The sequence below is a fragment of the Frieseomelitta varia genome, unplaced genomic scaffold, assembly GCF_011392965.1.
Source record: "Frieseomelitta varia isolate USP_RPSP 00005682 unplaced genomic scaffold, Fvar_1.2 scaffold_751, whole genome shotgun sequence".
Taxonomy (NCBI): Eukaryota; Metazoa; Arthropoda; class Insecta; order Hymenoptera; family Apidae; genus Frieseomelitta; species Frieseomelitta varia.
In genome coordinates this window covers 211776-238071 of record NW_025110536.1, presented here as the reverse complement: position 1 = coordinate 238071, position 26296 = coordinate 211776, and the positions used below count along the sequence as shown (strand labels likewise).

Here is a 26296-nt window from a genome sequence, read left to right as displayed (position 1 = left end):
TTACCAAGTAATCTACATTCAATCGATATCCCATTGAACTTTAATCCGTAGAATATTAATGAATGTCGTCCTTAATTGAAGCGGAGCCCTGCGAGCTATATTGCACCGACACAGAGGAGAGCGTGATCGTTCCATGGGGCGAAGCCGCTCTCGATGGCACACCCTGTAACGTTGGCACCAGAGATATGTGCATCGCTGGAATCTGTCGAGTCAGTCTACTTTTTTCTCTCTTGAATTTTCAATTTACTTTTTTCTAAACAAAAAGATTTCAATTTATCTGTGTGCTTCTTACGTATTTCTCCATTGTAATTAATGTCGTAGAAAGTTGGCTGCGATTGGACGGTCGATTCGGATGCCACGGAAGATCGTTGCGGAGTCTGTCATGGCGATGGGACTCAATGCGAAACAACAGGCGGAGTTTACGATAAAAATGACGGTCCAGGATATAAGGAAGTGGTCGTTGTTCCCAATGGATCGAGAAACATAAAAATCGAGGAGATTGGTAACAGCAAGAATTATATTGGGATAGGCGTGCCAAATTCTGACAAATACTTCCTTAACGGAAAACGGTAAATAACAAATAAAGATCTAGTATTCTTTATTGATACATTAATCCTTTGCAAACTAATATTTTCTCGTTCCTGACTCTCGACAAAATTATACACTGAAAATTTAAATATTAAGAATGAAGTAAAGTATTTATTGTTCTATGAAAATTTAATTGGTATTGAATACAGTACACATTAGAATATAATTTTAATTTATTGTTAAAAATAAATTAAATACAAAATGTTAAAAATTAAGATATTTTCAGTATCCACGATATTTTTCAACGTTGCCATCATAGCAGCGGCATTCGATCTGAGAAATAGCAAAGGGTTGATATCGGTGATCTAGTTGGGAGAAAAACATTCAAAATGACATACATCTTTATATTGAAGTGATAAATACTAAGACATTACGATCTGAACCTATTATTTTCATTTCAATTGAACAGGCAGATCACTTTAGCAGGAGAATACCAAGTTGCCGGAACTCCAGCTCTGTATGAACGCGATCGTGATAAAGAAAAGGTCAGAATTCCTGGACCTATCAAAGAAGACATCGCAGTCTATGTACGTATTCAACACTAACTAATTAACTTTAATCACAATGATTGAATACTTTTTTTATATAATTCATATTAACTATAATTACAAAAATAGAAGCTCATGTTATGGTGACATGTACCAAATGTTATAGGAACTATACTTTTATTTTCTATATTTTTTTTCATTGATACATTATATACATCATATACATTGTATCTTATATTTTCATTTATTACATATATTTATATTTTTACATACATTATATGTATATTTTTTCATATTATACACATTCTGTGCGACTTTTTACTTTCAAATTTCCTATAAATGCATAAAAATTCACAATCTATTAATCGTACCTCGCGATAATTTTTCAATTTTTCATCTTGTCGAATTATCATACCTACCTATCTAATTTAATTTACCTTTCATTGATTTTCCATATCCACAAATGTACACATTCGCTACGATTTCTTTAGCTATTTTCTTCTCATTCTCAATAATGTTGTCCCATCACTTCAGTTGATTTCCAGAGGACACTATCGGAATTTCGGACTACGATACGAGTACACAGTGCCGAAGAAGGAACCTGATCGAGCACCAGAATATTCGTGGGTACTTTCCGACTGGTCACTGTGCACGGCCACTTGTGGTGGCGGCACGCAAACCTCGAAAGCACTTTGCAACGAAAAGAAGAGCGGGGTCGTCGAGGACCACTTTTGCGAGAGCATCGGAAGACCGGAATCGATTTTGCGGGAATGCAATCTGAATCCGTGCCCAGCCAGGTAAAACGCAAAACCTAGCCTCGACGAGGTAGTGAAAAAATCGGATTAAAGTTTCTCCGTGGTAATTATAATGGTGGGTGCATTGAATTACAGGCAAATTTTATTTGTCGTTCAACTCGACATTTCGATCGCTTGAACGCCAAAACGAGTGCAACTTGACTCGATAATCTTCAGATTTATTTTACTTTCTTTATTGTGATTCAATGTGTTGTAATCGAAATTTTCTATTTTACCAAAGAAAAATCGAAGAAGTTACTGTTATTCTTGTTGAATTAAATTACTCACAGTGTTCTGCAGTATGTGCTTGATCCGACAAATTCGAATACTAATCAAATATCGTTTTATTTCGTCAAAATTAGATGGTGGATCGGTCCATGGCAAATGTGTCCGGTAACGTGCGGAGAGGGTGCTCTTCGAAAACGATCGGTAATGTGTGTCTCTTCAGGAATGGGTCCTGATAAATCGGATTTGGCTCTGCCCGATCGAGACTGTAATCGCGACGTGAGACCTGAAGAAGTCAGTCCATGTCCAAATTTGCCACCTTGTAGCTCCACCGAGCCACCATTGATCGTCTACGCAGACAACAAAGACGCATCTTTTTACAATGTGAGCTCGAACGATCAGAGTGGAATCACGATCGTTGATGGTCTTACTACTGAGGAGCCGGAGATCCTCGAATTCGATAATGTGGTTGATGAAAATCCTGATAATTCAATGTACAATACTAAGTCAAAGTGGATCGTTTCAAAATGGAGCCATTGCACGAATGGGAAGAGAAGTAGAAAAGTGACCTGTTCGATGCAAGGAGATTGTAATCCAGAAACCAAGCCGGCCACCATCGAACTTTGTCAAGGTGGCAGATGGGTCACTGGTAAGTTATCTATTGCGCTAATATAAAATGTAAATACAATATTAAAAATCCTCTCATAGCCTCCGTATTAAAAAATAAACTTTGATAATATAAATTAATCAAAAAGAATTACAAATGAAATACGTTTTAATCGGTCGAAGCAAATGTGTCTAGAACGACGATATGTGAAAAAAGACGAAGGTGGAATTTCAATTATTTTGTGTAATAAAATTTATTAGTTTATTTAATATTTTTTTGAAGTCTAGTTTGTTACCAAAAATGCCGATCAAGTGACAATCAAGTACATAAAACCTTGATCTTGGATATGCTTGCAGGAAGATGGGGATCTTGCAATGCAAGTTGTTTTGTGAAAGTCGGCATTAAACGCAGGGAAGTCGAGTGTCGTGATCGTATAACAGAATTGTTGTCCGACGATTGCAACCCTGAGAGAAGACCAATCGATACAAGACGTTGTTATCATAGGCGGCAGTGCGCGAACGATAAATCCGGTAATTGTATACGCCAGAGGGAATCGGTCATTAAAGCCTGGGACACATGCATGGACGCCTCGTTATTTCTTTTTCTTCATCCCCTTAATGCGCACCTAGAAAGCAACAGTTTTCATGGGCCATTAACCACAAGTGCATATATACGGTGAATTAATGTCTTCCAGTAAACGCTTTACGATACAGTTCTTTGTAAATATATTCTATATTTTTTCATGATATCTTCTAGTTTCTTTCATGATATTGATCATCGATTATTGATATAGTTATGTATGTACATCTGTGAGAATGCATAATTTTATTTAACAATTTGCAACGATATAAGCTTCATAGTATTAATTTTTACATTTCAATATAGATACATCTATTCCTTTTTATTGCTAGTAGTTGTCACATGATGAAATTAACAAAATTAACACATAATCTATTAATTAATTATAATTAGATTTGCTTATATATATTTCAATCAATATATATTAAGATAAAACAAATATCAATGTTAGATTATATATATATATGTGTGTGTATAAAATTATAGATATTATATATAAATGTTTGTTTCAGAATGTAAGGATACTATCGTACCAGCTTCAATGTGTGGATCATATAGACGCATATGCGATATGTCATTGATTGTGCAGGATAAATGTTGTGCCACGTGTTTCAGAAAACGAAGACATAATCGTCATAACAGAAGACAGATTCTTAATCATTGACAAGTCGAAAATACAACAGCTAAATTGATCAATCTCCGCTTCTTTGTCGTGAGAACATTTCTAGATCCACTCTTAAACAGGATCCGTCCTACATTTGTACTTGTTTCGAAGATAAACTTGCTGGAAAACTATGCAAACGTATTTCTACACGGCTAAATTATAAATTAAACTAAATATTTTAATAGAATTAAATTAAATAACAATAAAAAGGTGATGAAAATTCGAAGCGCACTTAACATTCCAATATAAATGACATTGCGGTGTTGTACTCTAAATTCTGAATGTTTCATAAATTTTAATTTCTATCTAAAGTGTCTCAATAAGGAAATTAACAATATTGTAGATAAATCATTCGTAACTCTTCTAGTTTTAGCAATATAACGGTGCAAATATAAAAATTAATAAAATTTGCAAGATGTACAAATGTATGTAAGATATGAAGATATATCGAGTTCCTATATATATATATGTATGTATAGAATATATACAAAATCTCGATATATTTTTGAATTACATATGACGTTACCCAATCTCATATTTTATTATCCTACACATTAATATCCTACAATTAATTCAATAGCATAAATTTGTATTAAAATAAATAAACTATATTCTTTACTTCGTTATACTATCGTTAGATTAAAATCGTTTTTCAAATATAATAAAAAACTTTTTCTCACTAAAATGTAAATTTTTCATATTTTATTATTGTTTATACATGCATTTTGTTAGCAAACTGATACACTATATTTTTATGCTACTAAACTTTTGTACAATTATACATATATATACATATATATGTAAGACTGCAATTATTTGTGTAACACATTTACACAAAGAATAAAAAATAAAACTAATTTTCTAATGAATCAGAATAAAATATTTTTAAACAAATGATTCTTTAAAATTATTTAATATTCAGATTTTTATACTACAGATATAATATATTTAATATTGATTACAAAATAATTTACTTAATTTTGTATTTATTTCATAATGTACATTCTACTACACAATCAGCTTATAATTTATTTTTTTAAAAATTCACGATCATTCCATTTGTTTATATTACATGAAACATATATTGGATATGCCATAGATCCAATCCAAAAGACCACTCCAAGTGCGATTTTTTCCTGCATTAGAAAGGATATTATTAGAAATTGTATTCAGTTTAATCTTAATATTATATATGTGTAAAATACACTCAGTCCATATACTATATTAATATAAATGCTTAGATATTTAACATTAATTTTTAAGTTAATTATTACATTTCTTATATTTTATTTTAAGAAGAAATCATATATGACTAAATGATCAAAATACAAGACTGAATTAATCCTTTGCATTTGAAACGCAATTTTGTCATACATTTTGTCCTTTCAAAAGAAACGATTTAATACAATTCGTATTAATTCACATATTTATTTTATTTAGAAATATATAAACGAATTATAATATTTGAAATATTAAATATAAATGTTCTCACTATTAACTAATCTATTATATTACATAACCTTAACAAACTACTGACATGAATGATTACAAACTCTAACTCTGCAATGTTATATTTTTGCAATAAATAAATTCTTTAATTCGAAATAATATACCATATTATTTAATTACTGTCATTATTGTATTTTATATATATATAGATATAAGTGTGTTTGATAAAAACTTATAATAGTACTTACAGCCAGAGATACTCTAACCCTTGGTGGTGTACCAAGAATAGTTCTACGTTGATTTTGACATATATTTAATAATCTTGGTACCCTTCTAACTGTACTCTGAATTGCGTACATGATTTTTCTTGTTAAAAGATCTAATCTTTACAAGAAATTTTCTCTGAGATTTTTTATGTAATGTCACAGACTAGGAATACCAACCTTAGAAAGAAGTCTTGAAAATTTCATAGATGAACTATGAAGTACATGTGAATTATAAGTACAGTTCAACATTAAATATTAATATTATTGAAAAATATTGTATAATATTAAGAAACGGAACAGCTTATAAACAAATTTGTACTATAAACTAATAAAATAATTTCCAAATTATAATAAGAAAACATTATATGCATTTTCCTAAGGAAACATTAAAATAAGTCCATATAAAATAATAAATGTAAATACGTAGTAGTTATAAAATATGTAATTTAAAAAAAATATTTTAATCTATTTCATGTCAATAAAATTTTATTTTTTTTTACTGCTTATCACTTGAAACAGCGATTTTAGAAATTTTACCATAAACATAGTATATTTTGCAGGGATTTTTAAACCATTATGTTTCCCCTGTTTCAATCTACACTGAATTTTTTGGTAAAATTGAAATGTCACCTTCAAACTAAGAAATATATTCAAAAGTTATTTTTCTAAATAAAATTTTAAATAATTGCCTTTGCGTTACCAATAAATAAATTTTCATTTATCAAATATTTTTCATTAATCAAATATTTGTAAATTTATATTTTTATTGAGATAATACAGTTTCTCTTTTTATTCTTTTCTGTTTATAGTTTATTCATTAATATATATTTATAGATTCAGATTATATAGAAGTATAAAAATTATATTTGGATCTTGTGTTTATTGAATAGAAAAACAACTCTTTGTAACATATTCTTTTTTTTTTGTTCCCTTTCTTGATCACAGATAGAACACTAAATTTAGGCCATAAAGGAATTACTAAAATTATATAAGATAGTAAATGAAAAAAAAAATATAATATGTTTATATTTTTATACAGGAATTCACACATATTTGTGTGTACAAATTGCACAAATTGTCATTCAACACATATGCACATACACGCATATATGAATGTAAAACTCAGTATTAAAAAATTGTTTTACCTTGTGTAATAAACAATTAATCCCTGAGTTTGATTTTAATCTCCAATACGTATTCATTTCTTAAATCTCTTCAGACAAGATTAGCTTTGCGTCCGAATAAATAAAAATTCACGTCCACATAAAATTAACAAAATTGTGACATGTTGAATAACGTTAATATCATTTGCAATCAAAAATTGCATGAAAATCATTCGTGTTTACCATTGTGTAATAAATACTCCAATTAATTATTCTATTTTCATTCAATAGGTATAGCCCAAGGGTGGTCTGATATAACACCATATTGTATATCAGATAAATGTTTTAATAATATTTTATATATGGGATTAGAGTGTTTCATTGTTGGTATATGCAATGGTCGTCCAGCATATTCTATGTAAGATATAGGATTAACTGTGCATGCTGTTCCTGCTCCGAACATTTCTAACAACTAAAATAAAATTGCAATTTTTTATAATGTTTAGATAAATTCCGAACTAAGTATAATTAAGAAAAAGATATTTTACTCTGTTTTCCGAAAGCAATCGACAAACTTCGCCCATACAAAATTTCCTTTCACTAACTTTAAATTCATTCCATTCTGTAGCTAATGCTAAAATAGAATTTCTTGTAACTCCAGGAAGAATTAAACCACTTGTTAAGGGTGGTGTTATTAATTCTTTTTCTGAAATTATAATATATTTAATAAAAATAATATAAAAAATAATATGAAATTATACAATGAAACTATATATAAATGCAATAAATTATTACATTAAAGCATAAAACAATACTCACCACCATCATCATTTATAAAGAACATGAAGATATTCATAGTTCCAACCTCAGTTACTTCATTATCTTCCCCATAAAGCCATAGAACTTGTTGCAAGCCCTTCTCTATAGCTTCTTTTTGTACATGTATAGTAGGCCCATAATTGCTACCCATTTTATAGTTACCACAACCACCTGGCCATGCTCTTGTATATTGAGGATCAGCTAATAAAGAAATACCAACGTTTTCGTTCGTTTTTTTAAAATAAGAACCCACAGGTGACGCAATAACATAGAGCAAAGCAGATTTTGAAGATGCTACGCCAAGTGCAGGCTGTATAAAGATATAAAAATAATTATGACATGTATATATGTATAAAATTATTTTTATACTTATAATCAATACTTGAATATTTGAATTAAATACTTTTACTGTGTAAAATATTAGTATTAGTATTTAAAAATATAAGTATTTATGACTATTTCTTTGTTTAGATTGATGATTTTTTGTAATAAAGATAATATTGCAGTATTTATAAATAACAATACACATGAATTATTTGAAATCCAATTTACAAAAAAATGTTATATTTATAATATTCTAATTATTATCATATACTAATATGCTAAATACTATAATATACTAAGATCTTCATATTGATTCTATTTTTAAATTTTAATATTCACTAGTTCTTAATCCTTTCTAGAGTGCATATGTCGTAATATGGCTTCTGATCTAATTGTATCTTATGGCCCAACAAAAGAGCATTAAGCTTCATTTATCACGTATTATCATGAGTATTGTGAAATATATTGCTTACTTTAAATACATCTGTTTTTATGACGTCTATGACATCAGTACCATGATTATTATTTGTATCACTCAACTGATTAAGATTCATAAAACTTAATTTGTTTATATACACATTTGTTTAAATAGTATTTTATATTTAAATACTTACATCTATTCCTATGAATGTTGGACGTATATAGAGACTAGAAGCAGTAGAATGAGGTACCCATTCTTGATCAATACTAATTAATCTACAGCAACATTTAATTAATTCTTCTCCAATAAATGTAGGTAAACCAGCTCTCATTGCTGAATTGTTCATTCGTTCCATGTTTAGTTCTGGTCTAAATATTCTAATTTTTCCATCTATTCCTCTGTAAGCCTTTAAACCTTCAAATAACTAAAATAATACACGTAATGTAGATATTGTTAATAAATAAAAATGAATAGGAAACTTTATTAAATATTAATCATATTTACTTCTATAGCATAGTGAAGAACTTTCGATGCTGGATGAAGGACTAAATTTTCAAAAGGAGTAATTTCTGGTATTTGCCATCCTCCTAATGCTTCATAATAAAATATTTTTAACATATGATCTGTAAAATATTTGCCAAATGCTAAAGCACTGACATCTGGTTTTGGTTGCAATTGGTCTGGTCCTGCAAGACGGACTGTTAGATCTGCATACTACAAAATATAGTACATATTTGTAAGTTTTAATTAAAATAATTACTTTAAGAAATTATTAACATATATCTTTAAAAAGACATACCTTAAAAGAACGTTCTGATTGTACTGCTTTTCTATCTCTAATTTGTAAAGATGATGAATTCCTTTTGGTATTAATTTGAAATTGATTCAAAATGCTTCCACAGAACAAAATCTATACAACAAATATTTGCACTTTAATAATCTTAATATACTTATCTTATCAATACAATTATTACAAAATCAACACTTAGAAAATATGACAGCAGTATTGTACAATTTCCAATTTATATGTAACAAAATAATTTTTTCGAGTTTAAAAAAAACATAGTGTTTAGATTAGTCTAATATTAGTCTAGTAAGAAAATAGAATCATTTCGAACATAGCAGAATTTTCGATTCATATCGGCATTATGAAATACCTGATTATATTCAACGATTCGCGAAATAAGAAAAGTTAATATAATAGCATGATAAATGTCGTATACTATATCATCTTAATTTTTTTAATGCAAATTGCCTATGAAAGTAATAATAGAATTAAGTCAATGAAATATACAAATTCATTACGTACGAGAGTTCGCTAAGTAGTAGTTATTATAAGTTTAAAACATATGTACAACAATTAAATTTTATCAAATTAATTATTTCAACTCAATGCGAATTCATTTTTCTTTTCTTTAAACAATCACTTCTAAAATTTGAACTTTTAAACATGCGTTAGATGTCACATTGAACTTTCGCATGAAGAAGACACGCGCCAAAGTCATAGGTTTATAAAACAACTTTCCGTTTGACCACTTATTAATATTATCAGCTTAAAGTTATTGTATTAAAATTTCATAATCTATAATGTTTGGAAAATGAAGCACATAAAGTTAAAAAGATAACACTTTAAATGTAAAATCTTTACTAAGATTAAACTCGTTAATAAATATTATTTTAATAAATATGTACTGTTATTTTAAATAAGCTATTATTACAATCTATTATTATAATGCAATCACTACGTTAATTTTAAACTTTTATCTTATATTTCTCACAAATATCATATTGCACTTTCTTAATTATATTTTTCTACTTTTGTTTGAAATTTTTATTTTTAATTCTACTTTTAATTTTAATAAAAAGTAAAAGAAAAATTACTAGTTAGCAGTTTGGAAAGCTAGATTTCATTTTAAATAGCTTCCGTATATATCAGAACCTTACATCATCACGGAAACTCAGATAATTATAAAGACTTCATGAAAAATTTAGAACGAGTAAACAACTAAATCTTATATGAGATACAGCGACTTTTATATCAGAATTTTGTATTTTTATATTTTAATTAATATTTTTATTTACAAATTCGTATATTTTTTATATTTTAATATTCTTTACATTAAATTTTCGAAACAATTATAAAAAAATATAATTTACCTGACGCCGTAATTGAACCATTGTAATAGGATAGCGATGAATCAATTAGCAAATGTGTAATCCTCTAAAACAACCCTTAGCGCACAAGGTCTTTTATATCATATACGTGTATTACGTACGCGTAAATAAATACTTCATAAAATAGATTTATGAGAGACAATTCTTCTTATTGTTCCCTCTGGATCTGTCAATTACAATATTAAACAAGGAACAAACAAAAATGGAAAAGAAAGTAAATATGAAATCAATTGGCGGTGTAGATGACAATATATTCACTAATTAAAGCATGAATATTACAACTGTTATACAATGAATTCACTGTTGTACACTTGTATCTGCTTCCTTGCGCATTCTCGAATAATGTCTTTGCATTAACCATCGGTTAATATTTTATTTATTAGCGGGCAAGGGGCATGAGAGACAGAAAGAAGCTGAGAATCCCCCCTCTATGTTTAAGAGTAAAAGAGTGGGAGATTTACCGATTCAATATATATGTGTTATATACATACAGTGTTCAAAAAATTCCGATTTTAATTAGTTATTATGTTTTATTATACTAATGTATATAATATAATTATAATTTCTGTTTTGTTTCAGCTCTCTTGGATTGCCTAATCTTATTGATAAACCAGTACGTTCATCGTGGTCAACATCCACGCTGATTACGATCGAGTATTACACACAGTTGAAGATAAACGTTGATCAGTACGTAATAATATTTGAACATTAGAGAACATAATATTAAATATTGAATATTAGAAAACATAATTCTATACTTTTGTCTAGTGAATTATAATAATAGAATAAAATAAATTTGGAGTTTATTCCGAAGAAAAGAAAGGAGCTAATTTTCACGAAGATATCAATGAAAGTATGTATCGGTGATAAGCTTCAAGGAACACTCTATAAGTAAAAGATGAAACTTGTGAATATTATATGATTGGGAAAGGGGAGGAAAAATTCTAACGGGATATAACGAGTGGGGGCAGGGAATTAAAAACAAGTTGATAATATGGTTTGTTCGGGCGATAAGGAAGGACAGCACGCCCGTTGTTGTTAAGAACATCGAATGTTTCTCGATTCTCAAATGTACGAAAAGTATCGTAAATATTTATTAATTATAAATGGATAGAATGAGTCTTTATCCCTTTAGGAACATAATATTTTCTCACATTTACGATCATTATGCACACGAAACGCGCGGTTTTCTTTTATAAAATTGTTTCAGCTAGAACAACGGCAATTTAATATATACTCGGGATGATATCTTTCAGTTTTGTTCGTATCTTTGTTTTTAATATTAATGGCGTATAAACTAAAGAATTAATACATCATTATCAAGCACATGATATTGGAAACTGCGAAGTTTTATATTATATATAGTGAACAAGTGTAAACACGAGAGAAAGATAGTTCTACATAAGTACTATGTAATTATTGTATAAGATAATCTGATAAAATAAAAATTGTCGGATGATATGTATATTTGTACAATTCTGTTTAATATTTCCACAACTTTATCATATCAAGTGCATTTTCTATTTTGATATAATTTTTAGCGTGAAATCTGAATTTTACCAAGCGGTTTGGAAATCCCTTCGTCTGTCATAGTGGACGTTGCCTTTTTATTATATCTATAAATGTAATAGATTTATACATATAACCGTTTAATTATACTAGAAATGAACAAATGTAGACTTTTATTTCATCAGGCAAAGATTCTTCAATTACGTTCTGTTTTCATATATCGATTGAAAGCAACTATTTGTTTGCGATCAATGTAAAGTTGCATTAAAAATCATAAAGGATTCGAGAGATTACGATTAGTTCTGGATTACACAAATATTATTATTTCAACGCAATTTCTGGAATTTACTGCGAAAAATAATAGTATCTCCACGTCATGGCTACTTACACGTTTTTATTTTTGCAATTAATACCTACTGCATATCATAGCACGATGATAAAGCCGGTAACGAAAATAAACATTTCATTACATTTACACCAATGAATATTGTATAATTCTGCATCTATTACATTTATCGTTTTAGACATCGTATGAGTATACGAAACATGTTTTTAAATTATATTATATTTATAAGATATAAAACAAAAGATGTTGAATGTCTTTGACAACAAACTGTAGATTTAGCATTTAATGCTAAAAAGTATCGAATTGAGAATGACAGGAAATATTGTTTTTATTTATTATTATTAAAAACCATTAGATTGTCTTTACGTGAAATTTATAAGGGCAGCATGATTAATGGTTAAAATGGTGATTGATCAATTTCAAAAACAGAAGAGACTAAACATTAGAAATATTGCTTTGACATTATTGATTAGTTTGCTTTATCATTATTGAATTTAAATTATCATAGAATGCTGCATATCATCCGTATGAAATAAACCTGCACAATTACATTTTAAAATTTTAAACAGCATTGAAATCTTTTAACACTATCGGTTTCAGTATCCTCAAAATGACCAATTCGGAATTTTTCATAAAAGTTTTATTGATTTGTAACAGGGAATTTTTCTATAAAATATTTTTCTATAAAATATTTTTAGTTTTACAATTGTTTTTTTATATTTTTATTTTTATAAAATATATAAACAAAATTTTGTGCTCTTTATTATATTATAAACTTTGTCCTATTCTTTGCATTTTAATTTTATTGATACAAGTTTTATACTTCGTTTTAGTGTTAATATATAGGTAAATATTTAGTGTTAATATATAGGTCAGTTTGTTCAATAATTATAATTATTTAAACAGATTAAATATTAGATATAAGTAGCCGTCATTGCTATAGAGAGTAATGATAGTAGTGTGAATGCAGGCTTGTACAGTTAAAATAAAATTCGCCGTATATTGTTTTTGAAATACAGAATACTTCTCACAAATAAAATAATTCATTCATATTTCCCTTATAATTAAAAAATGATATTGTAGAAAAAAGGTAAATGATTCAAAGGGAGTTACATTTTCAAGACTAAACTTTTATAGATAAGACAATATATTATTAGATGATGTATCATCTATCTATATACGATATATAATAATATAATATATTGTTAGACTATAGTATATTAAATATATAAATACAATATATATATAAGATATATATATAATATATATATAAGATTACTACATTATTAATAATATTCTGTAATGCGCGAATTTACTTTGTAATTAAATTAACTAGCTCGTGAGATATTTGAAATTTTTCGGTTGAAAAGTTTAAAGAAATGTATAATATTATAAGCATTTCGTATACTCTTCTATATTGTTTTCACAATAGATCTAGATATGCATTTGTAAACATTTTATCACTGAATAATGACTTATCGTAACATAAGTATGAATAACACAACAATTGTCAAATCTCAAATATATAAAGTATCCTTTATACCTTTCAAATTATGAAAATTATACCATTTTAATTTAATATATTTAATATATTAATTTAATATATTTAATATATGCTTATAATTTATGAATATAAATTATATAAATTTAATTATAAATGAGATATATAATATCAGTATAGAGTACGAATCGATTCCACGGTCAATAATTTACACTTTTTTTATTTATCCAATGGCTTTTTGTACGACTTTTTTAATAAGTTATAACAGTTCTGTAGAAACTTTCGCCATATTGAGGAATGTTGTGCATATTCTTTGTTATCTTTATTATAATTAATCGAAGATTTTATGAATGTAGTGAGACAACAGTTGTCTTTGGAAGCCATTATTTAATAGGATTGAATTGAATAACAAATTGAGTTTGCGAAACAGAGTTAATAGAAAATACCGATAGTAATAGGAAACTTAGATTCATGTTTACGTTACACGTTCATTAATGTTACTTCTCAAAATTGTGAATGAATTAATTTCTTTAATAAGTTAGTGAATTTCATTAGTAGATTCAATCCAATTATCAATAAAGTTCGAGAACAACACATGATTATTCTTTTTATAAATATATTCTATATATTTAATAAGTAATGATTAGATTAAAGATTTTTATGTATTTATGGAAAATTTAAAGATACAGAAATACAGAAAATACACAGAATATACAAAAATGTATAAAATGTTGACAACAGAGTATTTATTTGTTATAATATTTAATTCTTGCTTAGGCTGCGTTTGCAAATTTTTGCTTAGGCTGCATTTTTTAAATTGCACTTATAAAAACATAAAATTACATAAAGATACAAATAATGATATACTGAGTGTTTATCGATTTAATATTTATAAATCTTATATAAGAAGACCGTAAGGAAGTTTATTACAATCGCCTATAATTTATTAATTGTCTAGAATTATTATTAACTCTTCATTTCAATCCATTTAGTGTTTATATACCGTTAATAATAAATAAATATTATTTAACTTTTGCCAATTATTATAGAGTTGACGAACTTCATTGCTAGAAGCCACACAAACCTTATTATTAGTATCAATCGATCAATTCTCCTATTAATCAACTCATTAGTTATCACTTCACGTAACTTTTAGTTAAATTTATTATAATTACGTATACTATGATGTAAATTAAAATATTTTATGTATAGTTTTCTTTACTTTTTCTTTTTATAAAACATTACTATATAAGAAAACATTACTAATATTTAAGATTAGATAAATGGGAACTATGTAGAACTTATAAACCGCAATATCTATATTTATATATAATGTAAATATATAAATAAAATATATAACCAAATTTTTAGTAAAATTTAAAAAATTTTTTAATTTTGCGATTTAGTATAAAATGATAAAGCGATGAAATCAAATGTAATCAAATTCGGAGGATTGAATAAAATTTTTCATAAGACCCCGACAAAATTAAAAATAAAAATTTATCGTGTATATACGTATATTAATTGTAAGTCAATTTCTAACTAAATATATACTTATTTTTGGAATAGTCTCTTACTTATTTTCATAAACAAAATAATTTCTCTTTAATTTTTTATTTCTGTCTTGATCAGTTCCAAATTATTCAAATTTAAGTATATTTAACAAGTGAAATTTTAATTGAAATGGAAAGATTTAAGTATAAAAAATGGAAAATTTAAATATTAAAGTACAATCTACATATACAAAGTTTTACAATTTCACAACTGAACTAATTTTAATAATAAACAACAATTGAAATTTCGAACATATTTAGATATCATTTGTTTTACTTCATATTTGTTAATAACAACATTGATATATATTTACATATATTATATTTTATATTATATTTTAAATTTAAATTCCGCTCCCAAATATATGTAACATTTTCTAAACTGATACTGTTATCTAGTAACTTTATAGTTATAGATTTGTATATAATATAAACTATAGACTACTCATAAATAGAGAACAAAGTAGATACTTACATATAAGAGTATATTTAAAAATAAAAAAAAAACATTTATTTGGATTTTTATGGGATTATTATATATACAGATGTGTGTTATAATATTTCAAATAATTGTTTTCGTTTAAAGTTCCTTTTTCAATTGCACCGCCATTTACTGAATGACGTATACATGTGCCACTAAACACGCCTTTAATCGGATTTTATGTCTCGCCGATAGACAGACGAGTCATGTTATGATCAAAATTGCAATTTGAAAGTGACGGTTTCTTTTTTTTCTTTGTTTTATTTTTGTTAAGAAGATCACAATACGTTGTAAGAAAGCACGCGTTAAATGCGCGAATCTACGCGCTAGAATGAGTCTTAACATAACGAAATTATTTTCAAGGAAAAAAACCGGCCCGGTTGATACAGTCGCTGAGATTGGTTTACCCACCAATGTTTCTCATAAATTTCACGTGAGTAAAAATGCTAAGACAGGGCAACTGGAAGGCCTGCCCGAGTCTTGGATTCGTTTTCTGAATACGCAAATATCAAAGTCCGAGCAGGATGAACATCCGGCTGCAGCTTTGCAAGCCATAAAATATTACAATTACTCCATAAAACGAAAACCAGAAGAGAAAATATTTAAACCGTTTGTTACGGAAGACCTGATTGAAGAAGAGTCCCAGGAGATTGATAAAATTTTGTCAAAGAAATGCCACTCTGAAGATTTCGATGGATCAAGTTCTGCGAGTTCTACGGATAGTCAAGTGCAGAGGTTACCAGAACTTCCACCAAAAGTGAACAAAACTCCAAAACCAACGCCAAGAATATGCTCTAACAGGATTGAGAAAACTCTTACTGAGATTCTTGAAGATTTGAATACATATCAAATTGAAGATGAAGATCAACTACCTGAGAACGAAAACGAACAAGATAAAGTGGAAGAAGAAAGTCCTATTTTAAGAAGGAAAACAGACTGTTCAACGATCAAACTTAATGATGAAGAAATTTTTGAAGAACTTCAAGCTATCTGTCACGATGGAGATCCAAATCTTCGTTTTGAGAAAATTAAAGAAGTTGGAGTTGGTGCTTCTGGCACTGTATTCATAGCTACTGATGTACAGATTGGTCAGAAAGTTGCTATAAAAGACATAGATTTATCAAAACAGCCAAAGAAAGAGCTTATATTAACCGAAATTAAAGTCCTCAAGGAATTTCAACATCCAAACTTGGTCAATTTTTTGGATGCATACATTATGAATGAACATCTATGGGTTGTTATGGAATTGTTAGAAGGTGGACCACTTACGGATGTTGTTACTGAAACTGTAATGAAAGAAGTACAAATTGCAGCAGTTTGCAGAGAAGTTTTAAAGGCAATTAGTTTTTTACACAGGAGAGGAATCATTCATAGAGATATCAAATCAGATAATGTTCTTCTTGGGATGAACGGTGCTGTGAAAGTTACAGACTTTGGTTTTTGTGCTAATATCGATGGCGATGAAAAACGTCAAACTATGGTCGGTACTCCATATTGGATGGCACCAGAAGTAGTGACCAGAAAGCAATATGGCAAGAAAGTAGACATTTGGTCTTTAGGTATTATGGCTATTGAAATGATAGAGGGTGAACCACCTTATATGAAAGAAACACCTTTAAGAGCATTATATTTAATTGCTGCTATTGGTAAGCCTTCTATTCCCAGATGGGATACTCTAAGTTCGACATTTCAAAATTTTCTAGAGAGATGTTTAGCAGTTGAAGTTGATGAAAGAGCAACTGCTGATGAATTATTGTCTCATCCATTTTTAGAAAATTGTGCAGAATTAACAAGTCTGATACCATTAATAAGAACTGCACAAAGAATTCTTCATAAAGTGTTCCATTGAATAATCGTTTTTAAGTAGAATTAAACATTTGTTTTTGTTTTATTATTTTAGGAGTATATCTGCAACACTGCATTAATATTATTTAGACAGTGTAAAAGTATTCTGCACACTGCACATGTAATTTAAATATATGCAGTGCAGTGATTTTATGTTAACATCTTTATATCAATATGTTACCAAAATAGAAATAGTATAAGTTATAGTAATGAAGACATGCATAGAAGATAATTTTTAAAAAAATAATTCATAACTTCAATACAATATATGCGATAGATTAATTTCTATTGCTTAAATCATTGAAAAAGTAATCATTAATGTAAATTATTAATAATTTCATGTGCAATATCTATTGTGTGAGCTCAATATTTTTTTTATATTTTCTATGATTTCATTAAAAAAAAATGTAATTTTGCAGCAATTTTGAAATTAGGTGCAAAAAGAAGAGAAACAAAAGTCATTGTGCTAAAAATATTTTATATTAGTTTATGATTTTATTTAAGGATTTCTTTGCATTTACTACAAAGTATATTACTTTTACTATTACTACTACATAAAATATTGTACTTAGTTTATTTAACAAAAAAGGTATATGGACATAGTATCTGTCAAAGGTACAACTAATTTTATACTTGACAGTTCTCAAAACACAGTAATTATACCAATTTAGTTATAGTACAAATTTAATTTAATAATTCTACCAATGATGTTTCAACTGTACACCATTTCTTTTGCTGTATTTACTAAATTGCATTTCTTTCTTGTTTGAAGTTTATTAAATCTATACATCTTTAATTAAACAGTTCATATACAAAGTGAGTATTATAATAAATATTATTTAATATTTGTTTAATCATTATTTAATTACACAAGGAAGACTGCTTTTTAAAAATTTTACAACTTTCGTGTTTTGAAAGATTTACTGAGAAGTTATACCTTGTGATTTAGTATTACAAGCACATGTATTAATAACCAAGTATTGTAAATGATGTGACATACTGCACATTGTAGAATATATTTTTTAAAACTTTTAGAAGTTTTGAATAGTTTTATAAGATTTTATCATTTTGTAATGTGTAACTTTTTGAGAAATTTTGTATTTATATTTTAAATCCAATGCTGTTCAATTAAGATGCCAAATTTTAACAGGTATTATTTTATTATGAATTACGTACACGAATATTATGAATATTATGAATTATGTATATAGTGTTTTTAAGATATCTTTTATGAAAAATATTTGAATTTATATTACAATTGTCCATAATTTAGTTTAAGATTTGAGCAGTAATATCACAACTGTGATAACAAAAAAATTGAGTCCTGTTATATTATATTTCTATATTTAATATTGTCATATTACTTTTATCTTTTACGTAATTAAATATTGCATGTTCAATTTAAATATGATTTAATTTGACTTCAATAAACACTGATGTGAAATTACATGTAATAATTTAATATATAAGACCGGTCAATTAATTATTCAATTAAACGTAAAATATATTTTCTATTTTATTATGTTAAAATGTTAAATTTATAAATTTGTTAAAGAATTAATATAAATTTGAACTTATATGATACAGTTGTAACATTTGTGCCTTATCAAATCAATACATATGGTTCTATGCCAACTGTCTTCTAAACAGTTTTATCAGTGATAATACAGTATAAAAAGGACAAAATGTAATAATGATCTATTGATAACTCGCATAAAATATTTGCAAACTCTTTACTCTTGTTCTTGAATATTTAATATCTATATATTACTTTCAAATATATGTAAAGAAACATCACGTCGTTTTAACAATAAATATTTTATTTACAAGATATAATTATAATTTTGTTATAATATTTTACTATCCCCAAAAGTTCCTAATTCACACTGAAATTCTCAATCATGCAATATTTTGAATATTTAAACAAAATTTATTATATACACATATATTTACATTATGTTTTTACATATTGATATACATAAAATAATGTAATTATAAAAAAAAGTATATATGTATATTTATTATTTTGCATGAAAGAAAATACAACAGCAGTGTGACCGTTATGTTATTAGAATAAATACAAATTATTTAATCGCTTACACAGAGGTAAGTTATATGTAGAATAGAATATTATATTAAATTAAATAAATTCATGAGAATTTATATTACTTTCCAGAATTCAAAAATTTCTCATTTTTAACTTTTTAAAATTTTATATTAATCTTTAATTTTTTTTAAATATTTTATATATTAATTATTTATATCAATCATGTGTTCCATAGATATACTGCACAATTTGTTCTAGTAAAAGTTTTCAGTAATTATAAGATTTGAGAGAAATATAGAATACATTAAATGATAAAAAAGCAAAATCATATAATGTGAATTCGTTTGATATGAATAAATAAATTACGTTTTTACAATTTTTATGCTTGATTAATAATATAGTATTGATAATATTGATCTTTTCTAATTTTAATGTTTTCTACATTTCCATTAAAATATTTTATATAAATATTGAAAGTATTAAAATTAATTATTACTCTAAATTTTGGCAGTATCTAGGCAGATAAATAACATACTTTTTGGTTAAGATCTGAAGTTCAAATGAAGTTTAAAATGGTTTTTGTAAATATAACTTATACAACATAGTAAATAAATATTATTTACGAAATATAATATCTATGAATTATTTTCATATTATAACTGTTATTTTTATATTATAACTTTCATGTTATAAACACTTCAGATCTATTTTTACGAAATTAATGTTGTAAACAAAAATAAAATGTAAATTAAAACATAAACCATTTTTTCAGTAAGTTTCTCAAGATTAACATTTAATTAAAGGTCAGTCCTGCGAGTATCTTAGAGCTCGTAATCTTCCAGCGAGCAGGAAACTTGGATCTTCCAACATGGCTCTTAAAACAGCTAAAAAGTCAGCTGCTTGGTCTTCATCAATTGCGCGCCTATCGTACGATAAAGTTGTTGACATTTTTGTTACTTTTTGTAACGCAGCATCTATAGAATAATATATGTATATTTTTTGTATCTTTACAAATATAATACATGTACAATATATATTCCAAAATAATAAGAAATAAGTTTTCTAAATACCTAGTTCTTCACGACCACTTCCAACAGCAAGTATTGCTGTTTGGGGAGGATTTATAATGGCACTGAATTGTTTGATGCCGAACATCCCTAAATTGGATATTCTAAAAAATATTGAAAATTATATATAAAATATAATTTGCAATTTCATATTTTGTATAAATTAATTTATTTACGTGAAAGTTCCGCCTTGGAATTCTTCTGGTTTTAATCGACCACTTCTGGCTTTCTCAGCTAATTCTTTAATATTTTTCGAAATATCTGCTACGTTTTTTGCTGAAGTGTCAAAAATAATTGGTGTAATAAGACCCGTATCTGTAGCAACAGCGATAGAAATATCAACTCTTGGCATACGAACTATCTATTAAAGATGAAAGAATTTAGCTTTACATGCTGTTTAAATAAATTTTTGCCATTATATCAAGTTGTATACTAACTTGGCCATTTTGATACAATGTATTAATAAATGGACATTCGATAAGTGCGTGTGCGGCTGCTTTCGTAATGAAATCGTTTATCGAAACGTTAATACCATCAGCTTTTAGTTCGCTACGAATTTCATTTAGTTTATCAATTTTAATATCGATGAATGCATAAGAATGGGGAATGGAACTCTAAAAAAATATTAAAAATACATTATGACGTTATTTGTAAAATATAGATACAAAATTTTGTTATTTATGAATGTATGGAACAATTTATAATTACTTTTGATTCTCCAAGTCTTTTAGCAATAACACCACGTATATTAGAAACTGGGATATCTTCGTACGAAGAAGGACCGCCACTCGGTACATGTACTTTAACGTCGCTTGCTTCTTGTTTAGCTTTTGCAACCTTAGGTGCACCTTCTGTTAAATAGGAACCTACAGTTAATATTGTTATACAATTTTACAAATTACTATTCGTTTTTACATACCTGATTTTAACGTAAGTTTTTTTACATTATTTGTTTGGATATAAGCTAACACATCACTCTTTAGTAATCGATTAGGCCGCCCAGTACCCTTGATCAAATTCGCACTTAAACCATATTCCTCCAATAGCCGCCTTACCGCTAAACCATAAACTCTGGAAAAAAAAATGTAACAATAACAGATAACACAATACTTGCGTTATAAATCCATCGATCATAGAAATATTTCTTCTGCATACTGTTCACTTGCTGCAGGCGTTTTATCTGCAGCTGTTGCAGCTGTGGGAGCAGTTGCAGACGGTTTTGTAGTTGTTGGAACAACAACATTTTTCCAATCCATCCCCTTTTCTACTGTAATAGCAATTAATTGTCCTACTTCCACTTGATTTCCTTCAGGAACCTGTTAAATAAATTTACATCATTAATTTTAAATAAAACATAACTAAATCTTTAATAACAGTTATGTACAAGAATTTTTGCAAATATCCCTTCATCTTCAACTTCAAAAGTCATAACAGCTTTGTCCGTTTGTATTTCTGCCAGTGCATCTCCTGGTTCTATTTCATCTCCTTCTTTTTTAAGCCACTTTACAATTGTACCTGTAGTCATAGTTGGTGATAGTGCTGGCATACTAACATTTGTTCTAAAAATATTCGTAATTTAAAAAATTGTTATCATACACACTATAAATTATTTTAATTAATACATACTGGCCAGGGGGTGGAGGAGCTGCTGCACTTGCAGATGATACTGCATCTGGTGCTGCTGCTGGTATTGAAGGTGTTAATGATGGAGCTGCAGTTGTATCTGGCATTTCTACAGATTTCCAATCTTGATCTACCTCAACTGTGAGTGCTATTAATGTTCCTACTTTGATATCTTTAGTTCCTTCTTGCACCTAATAAAGTGATATTAATTTTTATTAAAAAAATTTTAAGTAAAATATGTTGGATTAGATAGATAAATTGAAATTTGAGTATATTTCACATACAATTATTTTTGCAAGAACACTTTCATCATCAACTTCCATAGTAACAACTGCTTTATCAGTTTGAATATCAGCAAGCGCATCTCCTGGTTCAATTTTATCACCTTCCTTTTTTAGCCATTTGACGATAGTACCACTCTCCATAGTAGGTGATAAGGAAGGCATTAAAACTTCCCTTCCTTTGACTAAAAATAAATTAAAAAATTTTCACACTGTAACAAATTGTATACTGAATAGTATTATGTGATTTAAATTACTGTGATAGTTGGTTGCATAATCAATCTATTACAATAATATAATAATACATAGTTGTACGTTCAACTGAATTAAAAATAAGAGAAACTTTTTCGTTTAATATGTTCAATATTATGATTTGTATGGCAATTAATGTTATATGAAATAATACATATTATTTGTGATAAATGACCGTGAGTTAACCTTAATCCCATCCTCGAAAGTGTTAATGAAATATTTCTGAATAAATTGCATACCATCGAGGACCCAACTTGTATGAAAACATAGTCGTTGATATTTTAATGGTACAAAAATTCGAGGTATTACACGATTACTATTTTTAATAGATAAAAGCGCAATCCTAGGTATCGTCATTTGCGCCATATTTGATATGAAGCAATTAAGCTAAGAGTTCTCCATCTAAGTATATATGCATGGAAATCACTTTCGACCTTCACAATGTAAATCTGCCTACTAAATGAACGTTCGTCGGAGGGGAACGTCTTGCTCTTAATATTTTTTTTCAATGGTATATATTAATTGTTGCCTTTTAAACTAAGTATTGTTTTTCTAATTTTTGTGTCCTATAAAATGATTTTATATCTCTTTCATTTATTACTCAAACATTATGTTTTAATTTGAACTTAAAGTTTATTGGAGTGGTTAATGACATGCATAAGTAATTATTAAACACGTAGTTGTTTATATAACTAATAGAATTAATGAAGCTAATCATCAGTATAAAGTATGAGTAATTATAAAATTGTTATATTGTATGTTTAGTATGAAATTCATTTAAATAGTGTATAAATATAAAATTCATTTAAATGATTATTATATGTGAAATTTATTTAAACAAACTTTGCATGGTATAAACATCGAGAAGTATTTTTTCTCTCCTTACTTATAAAATTATTTTATAAATATAATATGGGTTAAATATTTCAAGTATTTATTGTTCAAGTGCTACTCTTATAGAATAAAATATTTTATTTTTTCATTCAATAGCAATGTGTAGAACGTTTTAAATTATTTATAAACTTAATGCCGAAATTATATTTCGGATGTAATTATATTTTTAGAATACAAAAAAAAAAAATATACAACCATTGACTAAAGACAGAATAGACCTGACATGAAATGAGACTTCGTGTCTCAAAGTCTGAAATACCGACAGAAAAAAATCACTGGTTCCTTAGTACACTCACCGACGAGATGTCTGTGGCGCTACTAATTTTTCACTAATAATTTATAACAATCGACTTGAACAATTTATTTAAGACAAATGACGAGAATTATTGAATAAAATAATTAATTTAATTGTAATAGAAAGATTGTGAAAATTATTAAATAATGTTTAAAAATGTTATAAAAATAAAATAATTTAATTGTTTTAAATAAATCATTCAACCTATAACATAATGCATTTGCGCATATTATTTAACAATTTATAGTAATTAAATCAGTGATTGAATTCCCTTATACTTTCACGCATTATTTCATAGTTTGAATAATTTATTTATAATATATTTATAATTATTTTATTAAAAATAACGCAAAAAAAGAACAGATACATAATAGACATATTTCTTGCTCTCTAAAACAATAAACAAATTTTTATATATTGTGCGATTATTCAAAAGCGACAATCACTACTTAATTTGATTTTTGATTACGTAAATGTTCTCTAAATAAATTTTTATTTAATGTATATCAATGCAGTAACTTAAAAATTTATATAATGAAAGTGTACATTTAGTTTTAACCGGTAAAAGATTAATAAATAATTATATTTAACATTGCAATAAATTAGAAGTGTAACTTTGCGATAGAAATACAAATATTATTAAATTATTGATTAGTATAATAAAAAAACTGTTTCTCGAAAAATTAACAGAAATTATCAACTGCCCCACATCACTGACGACTGAAAAATTAGATTAATCTTGATCTGTATGGAAAGCACATTACCACAGGTATATAAATGTGTTAATACTTGATCATGATTATTTGAAATTGAATACAAATGTAATTGCTATGAGCCGTGCTCGTATTTATTAACTATTCTTTAGTAATTACTGTAATATACTTTATCTTTCTGCGTGTACATAAGTAATAATATTAATTTAACAATACCATTGTGATTTAAATATTATTAGATATTTTAAGTATTTTTCTTTGAATTTATGATTAGGAAAATAATTTTGTATTTTAACCAATTTTTTAACAAGAATATTTATTTCAGTGTCCTAAATTAATCATTATATCAATTTTAGATACATTTCCTTTTTTAAGAAATTGTTAAATTCAATATAAGTGTAAATCGTAACTCCGTACGATTTACTAAGGATCTTACTATATGTACTAAGGTAGATCCGTACATAGTTATCTCCAGGTGGTGGCTGTCGTTTTCCAAATATCAATGTCTCGATATACTATTATTTGAAAAGCAAACAAAATTTCGATGTCTTCGAATATTACTATTTATAAAACGAGCTAAGAATTAAACACAGAACTAAGCAATCTAGAATCCAGTCTACATCTTGTCAATTTTTATTCTCTACTGATTTCACGGTCTACATTGGACTTTGGAACAATTAGTTAATACGTGAACTATAAGAACTCTTATCTATCATTCTTACGCGATCACATGGGATGCCGTCGGATGCATGCGTTTTAATATTAAGTTGTGTGCGTCCAGCTTGAGTCTAGTTAATCATGATAGTTAATCCCTGTAAACACAAACTGTACAATGACACTTATTCTATTAGTAGCATTGTTTTCTATATTTCGTCCAAAATGAAATAAACGAAACATTGACACACAATGTGCTGGGAGGGCTAAGTATTGTAGGACTACTATACAAGTATTGTATAACATCATTACACTTATATCTTTAGTGTCAAAGGTTACAAGTTATTCCGATATATTGTATGATCTAGTGCAACAGTATATAATCTACGATTTATTCTGTGATAATATGAGTGATGAATTTACTGTTCGTGAGATCATTGTTTAGGAGACAAAATTCCATACTTCAAACTCAGCCCTGTGTTTCAGAGATAAACTTTACATTCAAGTATAAACCTGAGCAATCGAACGTCTGTCACCTCATTACGCAACAAAGACAAGTACAATAAATACTCGGCATTCCTTAAGCAGAATACTCAGACACGGAAGGAAGGTGGGAGCCTTCGAATTAGGGCCCACGATCTCGAGTGTAGTAAACTACCTAATGGTGAGAACTAGTAATTGAAATCGCTTTCCAAAGATAAAACATTACAAAGCGATATCAAGCTAAGAACTG

General features: G+C 27.4%; 5 protein-coding genes across 11 annotated transcripts in view; 2 read left to right on the top strand and 3 right to left on the bottom strand.

Annotated features, from left to right (window-relative positions):
* Nucleotides 1-4502, top strand: part of LOC122535638 (A disintegrin and metalloproteinase with thrombospondin motifs 7-like) — a 99218-nt gene extending 94716 nt beyond the window's left edge. For 2 of the 4 annotated variants that reach the window (XM_043667336.1, XM_043667334.1), the window contains exons 11-17: nucleotides 82-209; nucleotides 322-569; nucleotides 998-1115; nucleotides 1611-1873; nucleotides 2233-2744; nucleotides 3059-3232; nucleotides 3794-4502. In XM_043667336.1, coding sequence (XP_043523271.1) covers nucleotides 82-209; nucleotides 322-569; nucleotides 998-1115; nucleotides 1611-1873; nucleotides 2233-2744; nucleotides 3059-3232; nucleotides 3794-3945 — 1595 coding nt within the window. In that variant the 3' untranslated portion in view covers nucleotides 3946-4502. Of the gene's footprint in view, nucleotides 1-81; nucleotides 210-321; nucleotides 570-997; nucleotides 1116-1610; nucleotides 1874-2232; nucleotides 2745-3058; nucleotides 3378-3793 lie in introns of all 4 variants that reach the window. The other 2 variants (XM_043667337.1, XM_043667335.1) reach the window with 2 other exon arrangements.
* LOC122535641 (branched-chain-amino-acid aminotransferase, cytosolic) lies at nucleotides 1421-10863 on the bottom strand. 4 transcript variants are annotated; one of them, XR_006308227.1, is made up of 8 exons: nucleotides 10485-10863; nucleotides 9127-9237; nucleotides 8832-9041; nucleotides 8521-8751; nucleotides 7583-7892; nucleotides 7312-7469; nucleotides 6918-7235; nucleotides 1421-1434 (listed from the first exon to the last, which is right to left on the bottom strand). XR_006308227.1 is itself a non-coding variant. In XM_043667341.1 (8 exons), the coding sequence occupies exons 1-7, from the start codon at nucleotides 10503-10505 to the stop codon at nucleotides 7044-7046; spliced, it is 1233 nt and encodes a 410-aa protein (XP_043523276.1). In that variant the 5' UTR covers nucleotides 10506-10863; the 3' UTR covers nucleotides 6488-6889; nucleotides 7007-7043. The 4 variants fall into 4 exon arrangements, 3 of the variants coding, with proteins under 3 accessions (XP_043523276.1, XP_043523275.1, XP_043523277.1); XM_043667341.1 differs by lacking the exon at nucleotides 1421-1434 and adding an exon at nucleotides 6488-6889 and having other exon boundaries at nucleotides 7007-7235; XM_043667340.1 differs by lacking the exon at nucleotides 1421-1434 and having other exon boundaries at nucleotides 6488-7235.
* LOC122535643 lies at nucleotides 4915-5859 on the bottom strand. Its single transcript, XM_043667343.1, has 2 exons — nucleotides 5643-5859; nucleotides 4915-5081 (listed from the first exon to the last, which is right to left on the bottom strand). Exons 1-2 carry the CDS (start codon nucleotides 5751-5753, stop codon nucleotides 4974-4976), a joined length of 219 nt encoding a protein of 72 aa, XP_043523278.1. The 5' UTR covers nucleotides 5754-5859; the 3' UTR covers nucleotides 4915-4973.
* A 5175-nt stretch (nucleotides 10864-16038) lies between the features above and the next one.
* On the top strand, nucleotides 16039-19495 carry LOC122535640 (serine/threonine-protein kinase PAK 2). The gene has a single exon (XM_043667339.1). The coding sequence runs from the start codon at nucleotides 16224-16226 to the stop codon at nucleotides 17739-17741; it is 1518 nt and encodes a 505-aa protein (XP_043523274.1). The 5' UTR covers nucleotides 16039-16223; the 3' UTR covers nucleotides 17742-19495.
* Nucleotides 19496-19539: 44 nt separating this feature from the next.
* Nucleotides 19540-23455, bottom strand: LOC122535639 (pyruvate dehydrogenase protein X component-like). Its single transcript, XM_043667338.1, has 11 exons — nucleotides 23247-23455; nucleotides 22759-22940; nucleotides 22478-22665; nucleotides 22236-22410; nucleotides 22007-22167; nucleotides 21771-21922; nucleotides 21560-21702; nucleotides 21289-21465; nucleotides 21028-21212; nucleotides 20855-20955; nucleotides 19540-20758 (listed from the first exon to the last, which is right to left on the bottom strand). The coding sequence occupies exons 1-11, from the start codon at nucleotides 23371-23373 to the stop codon at nucleotides 20589-20591; spliced, it is 1761 nt and encodes a 586-aa protein (XP_043523273.1). The 5' UTR covers nucleotides 23374-23455; the 3' UTR covers nucleotides 19540-20588.
* Nucleotides 23456-26296: the final 2841 nt, after the last annotated feature.